The sequence below is a fragment of the Gavialis gangeticus genome, unplaced genomic scaffold (genome assembly GCF_001723915.1).
Source record: "Gavialis gangeticus isolate Ggan-Ray unplaced genomic scaffold, GavGan_comp1, whole genome shotgun sequence".
NCBI classification, from domain to species: Eukaryota; Metazoa; Chordata; order Crocodylia; family Gavialidae; genus Gavialis; species Gavialis gangeticus.
The window spans coordinates 943,302-947,437 of record NW_017729011.1 but is presented as its reverse complement, the minus strand read 5'-3'; the positions used below and the strand labels follow the sequence as shown (position 1 = coordinate 947,437).

Sequence of the window (4,136 nt, the reverse complement as noted above, 5' to 3'; positions counted from 1 at the left end):
GGTGCAGGCTCCCACCCTGGGGGTTTTTAAGAGGAGGTTGGATGACCACCTTACTGGGGTCGTTTGACCCCAGTGCTCTTCCTGCCATGGCAGGGGGTCGGACTAGATGATCTGCTCAGGTCCCTTCCGACCCTAGAAACTATGAAACTATATATGGCATCCTCCATCAAATAATCAATTATCTTTGCTTGCAGGGCTAACTGAAGCCTCCCCTTGCTGGATGCTGTGAGCTCCTGCAGCATCTCTGCTGGTTGCTGACACACTCAGTAACCTCAGTCTCCTCCCAACCTTCCTTCACTAGGGCCCTGAGGCTGGAGTCCTTCCTACTGTGACTTACTACAATAATAATCTGTTGCATCCATGTCCACCCCATTAGTAAGGGGATTTCTGTACCTGGTGCAATACTAGCTGCAGGTAGCTGAGTTTGTCCTCCCCCTGTTTCAAGGGCTGTTACTTTCTCGCCAGGGACACAGACCTCTGACATTCAGGAAGGAATAGGCAGAGACCTGGGATCCTGCATCTCTCCACTTTACACACCTCTTGCCATTGGTCTCTGGCTTCCTAGACATGTTCCACATTTTCTGGAAAGAACTCTAGCTGAACATGCTTAGTGAGGACCTTTCCTGATTCTACTTCTTGGCACCCAAACCTTTGGTGGACATAACTACCAGTTGCAACTGGGGCAGATCCTCCTGCTCCACCAACTCAGGGCACTGAGTTCTCACGTATTTAGTAGATCCATACTTGAAACACATTGCTTTTGTGACAACTGGGTTAAGATTAGAGCCCATTTTTCCACCCACCCATGGGGTAAGGCTGTGCCTCCTCCCAGAAAGAACCAGGAAAGCAGCATAAACTGTGCTACTACTTACCAGCCACAATATATTGACAGCCGTCAGCAGTCCACTAGGTTTCAAGAAGAAGCTTCTTCCATGTGTAGAGACTGTAACCAGAAGTGTGCTAGGAAAGGCTCCTTTAACAGGGCAGTCTCCAAGAAGGGTGCTTCTCCAAGTGTCATGTCACCTTATTTTACACTAACCAACCCTGTGTTTCTGGCTATGAGTTGCCTCCCCTAAATGAGGTTTAACACTCCAGGCATTGCTGTCTTGTCTTTCCCCACTCATCTCGTCTATTAAGACCCCTAAGGACTTTCCTAAAGAAAGACCTCCACAGGTCAGGAGATGCCCAACAATTCCCCCAAGGAGCATTTTTTGGATGAAATAAGTAGAAGGGACCTTCCTGCTAAACTTATAAAAGTGTGGACCTGAAAAAAACCTGATCATTTCCTCTTTGACCTTGGTCAAAATTCACTACCCAGAAGCAGTCTACACAGCATCTTCTCATCCTATTCCATCTACCTTCTAGGTGGTAGAGGAGACATTGAAAGACATCTTGGAGAAGCTCCCTGCCCCAGTTAATCTGAAGGATGTGATGCTGAAGTATCCAGTGCTCTATGAGGAGTCCATGAACACGGTGCTGGTGCAGGAGGTGATCAGGTAAAGGTCTGTAACCACTTGTAGGGGCATAGGAACGTAAGCAGCTTCCCTTATTGGGGAGGGATATCACTATGCATCCCATCCCCCCCACCAGCTGCCATCCTGGGGGAAGAAATACCACGTGAGGCCTCTTGCAGCTGACCATGAGGAATCATGGAAGGTACCATGTGCCCCCTGCACAGGGTAGGGCTGCAGTACCTGTACCTCTCAGGTGTCGACATTGCCAGAGCAGCTGCAATTAAGGCCCAGGGCCTTAAAATCTCACCTGTTCTGTTGGATCTCAATACAGGACTTCAGATTGTTCAGTGGATTTCACCCTGCAGCTGGAGTAAAGGGCTTCAGGACAGAAAGCCTGCATATGGTAGTCATGTAAATAAGGGCTTTACATTTATGAGATGGCACTTACCACAAGAACTGGTGTTCACTGAATTTTCAGACAGGCAGCCTGAGCAGTAAGACTAAGAATGGGAACCGCGTATCACATAGGATCTTGTTTTTACATTAAGACAAGGATGGTGTCACTGAGTGGCACTAGTTTTTGGGAGAAAGCTCAGGCACTGCTGATGCACTTGGGCCACTTCGCTGCCTCAAAAAATCTCATTTGTTTCTCAGGTACAATCGGCTGCTGGAGATAATTGCACAGACTCTGAAGGATCTGCTGAAAGGTCTTAAGGGCCTGGTGGTGATGTCCTCCCAGTTAGAGCTGATGGCCAACAGCCTGTATAATAACATTGTCCCAGAGATCTGGAACACCAAGGTACTGTCCACCAGGCTGCTCTACTAGCAAATAACCATCATAGTGCTAAGCCAGTCAAGTAAGGGACATTACCACAGCAAAGTCTGAAGTGCTATTCTTTGCAGTGAAGCAGCTTGTGACTTGAACAAAGATGACTAAATTGCAGGCACAGTGGGGTAATGACACTAGAATTTCTCCTTTCAAAGGGTTCCAAATTGGTTGCACACTGAAACAAGCTTAGGGGGCTGTATGCTACTTCCTACAGCACTTACCACATGAGAAAACCACCAAGGAATTCAGCCTGAATGGCAGCCATTTCTTAGGCCTGTGTCCAGTGAATCCTGTACTCTAATTGGGTGGAATAGTAGGGATGCAGGCTCACACAGAGATGCTGTAGCAGGGCTGTGCAGCTTGCATGGGACTGGTCCAGCCTTGCAAAGATCAAAGCAGACTAGCACTATTTCTGGCTTCTCTGTAACTCCTTGCTCTGACTGGTTGTAGGAGTCATATTTGTATAGTGACCATACGGCTACTCAGCCCTTCATCAAATGAATCCTGTAGTCTGATTGGCTGGGGGTCATTAGCTAGCTGGAGTGCAGGGATTTATATAATTACAGCTCTATTATTCCTTAATGATATACAAAATATATAACTCTTCCAACTCCCTTTGGTTACTATAACAAATAAATATTTCCCTAACAAAGACTGGCCACTATTTAAAGTGGAACACACTAAACTGGTGCATGTAGTAAATGCACAGTACAGACCTTGGAACAAGGAAACAAGCCTCCTTGCCTACCCCCACCTCAACTGGCACCATGGGTTGCTCCACCTCTGGCAGGCTAATTTGGGATCAGTAGTCCCCAAACTGCCCCAGGTTATTTGGCTGGAGACTAAAAGCATCTGAAGGGTGACTAAGCCTGGCTCTGTGCAAAGAACTCATGTATTGGTCTCCCCAGGCCTACCCATCACTGAAGCCCTTGGCCTCATGGGTCAGTGACTTGCTGCAGAGGATTGATTTCCTGCAGAGATGGATCAATAATGGGATCCCACCTGTGTTCTGGATCAGCGGATTCTTCTTCCCCCAAGCCTTCCTCACAGGGACTCTGCAGAACTTTGCCAGAAAATCCATCATCTCCATTGACACCATCTCCTTTGACTTCCAGGTCAGTGATCCAGGATGAGTCACTGTTGTTGCTCAGGGGTTTAGTTTCCAGCCGTAGAAACCATACACAGGACCAAGGCACCAGAAAAAAATTACTAACATGTCCAAAACCACTGCCTATGCAGTCAGGCATCTAGCACTAAACCTGTGCTTTGGCTAGTGCAGGGGAACAGCTGCTGGAGAGGTACTTCTGAACAGTCTTCATGCAGCCTTGGTAGATCTGTGCAATTGTTACATTAGGGCCACCTCACTGGGTCCCATGTGCTTTGAAGCCTCTAGCTTGGAACATAGTCCAGATGTTGTCCCTAGCTTCAGGTCTCCTAGCTCACTCTCACTGCAGACCTCCTGGCAAGCCTCTTCTCCAACAATGCCCATGGGAAGGGCCATCCCTAGCAGGGGGCAAATTGGAGCAATCACCCTGGGCCCCGTGCTCTGGGGGGCCCCTGCAAAGCCAGTCAGAGAGGATGTGGCTGCTGCATTTGAAGTTTGACCCACCCTCCTGCCTGGTAGATTGGATGTCTTTGCCTGTTGTGGCTAGAAGTTCCAGCCGTTGTCACCCATCTTGCCACATCCAGTGTGCCGGGGCTTTCACTCCCCAGCATACATGTGCCATGGAAGCGGGGGCCCACACCCTGCTCATGGGCCTAGTACAGATCCCATCAGACCACCCTGTGGCTTAAATGCACTTTCCTGGAGCCTGTGCTTCACTGCAGGCATCTTACTGACTTCTGCTTTTCCT

General features: G+C 48.6%; 1 protein-coding gene across 4 annotated transcripts in view; it reads left to right on the top strand.

Moving 5' to 3' along the window:
• Positions 1-4,136, top strand: part of DNAH1 (dynein axonemal heavy chain 1) — a 192,572-nt gene that overhangs the window by 178,590 nt on the left and 9,846 nt on the right. For all 4 annotated transcript variants that reach the window (XM_019510343.1, XM_019510342.1, XM_019510344.1 and 1 more), the window contains 3 exons: positions 1,366-1,496; positions 2,109-2,253; positions 3,192-3,398. In XM_019510343.1, coding sequence (XP_019365888.1) covers positions 1,366-1,496; positions 2,109-2,253; positions 3,192-3,398 — 483 coding nt within the window. The remainder of the gene's footprint in view (positions 1-1,365; positions 1,497-2,108; positions 2,254-3,191; positions 3,399-4,136) is intronic.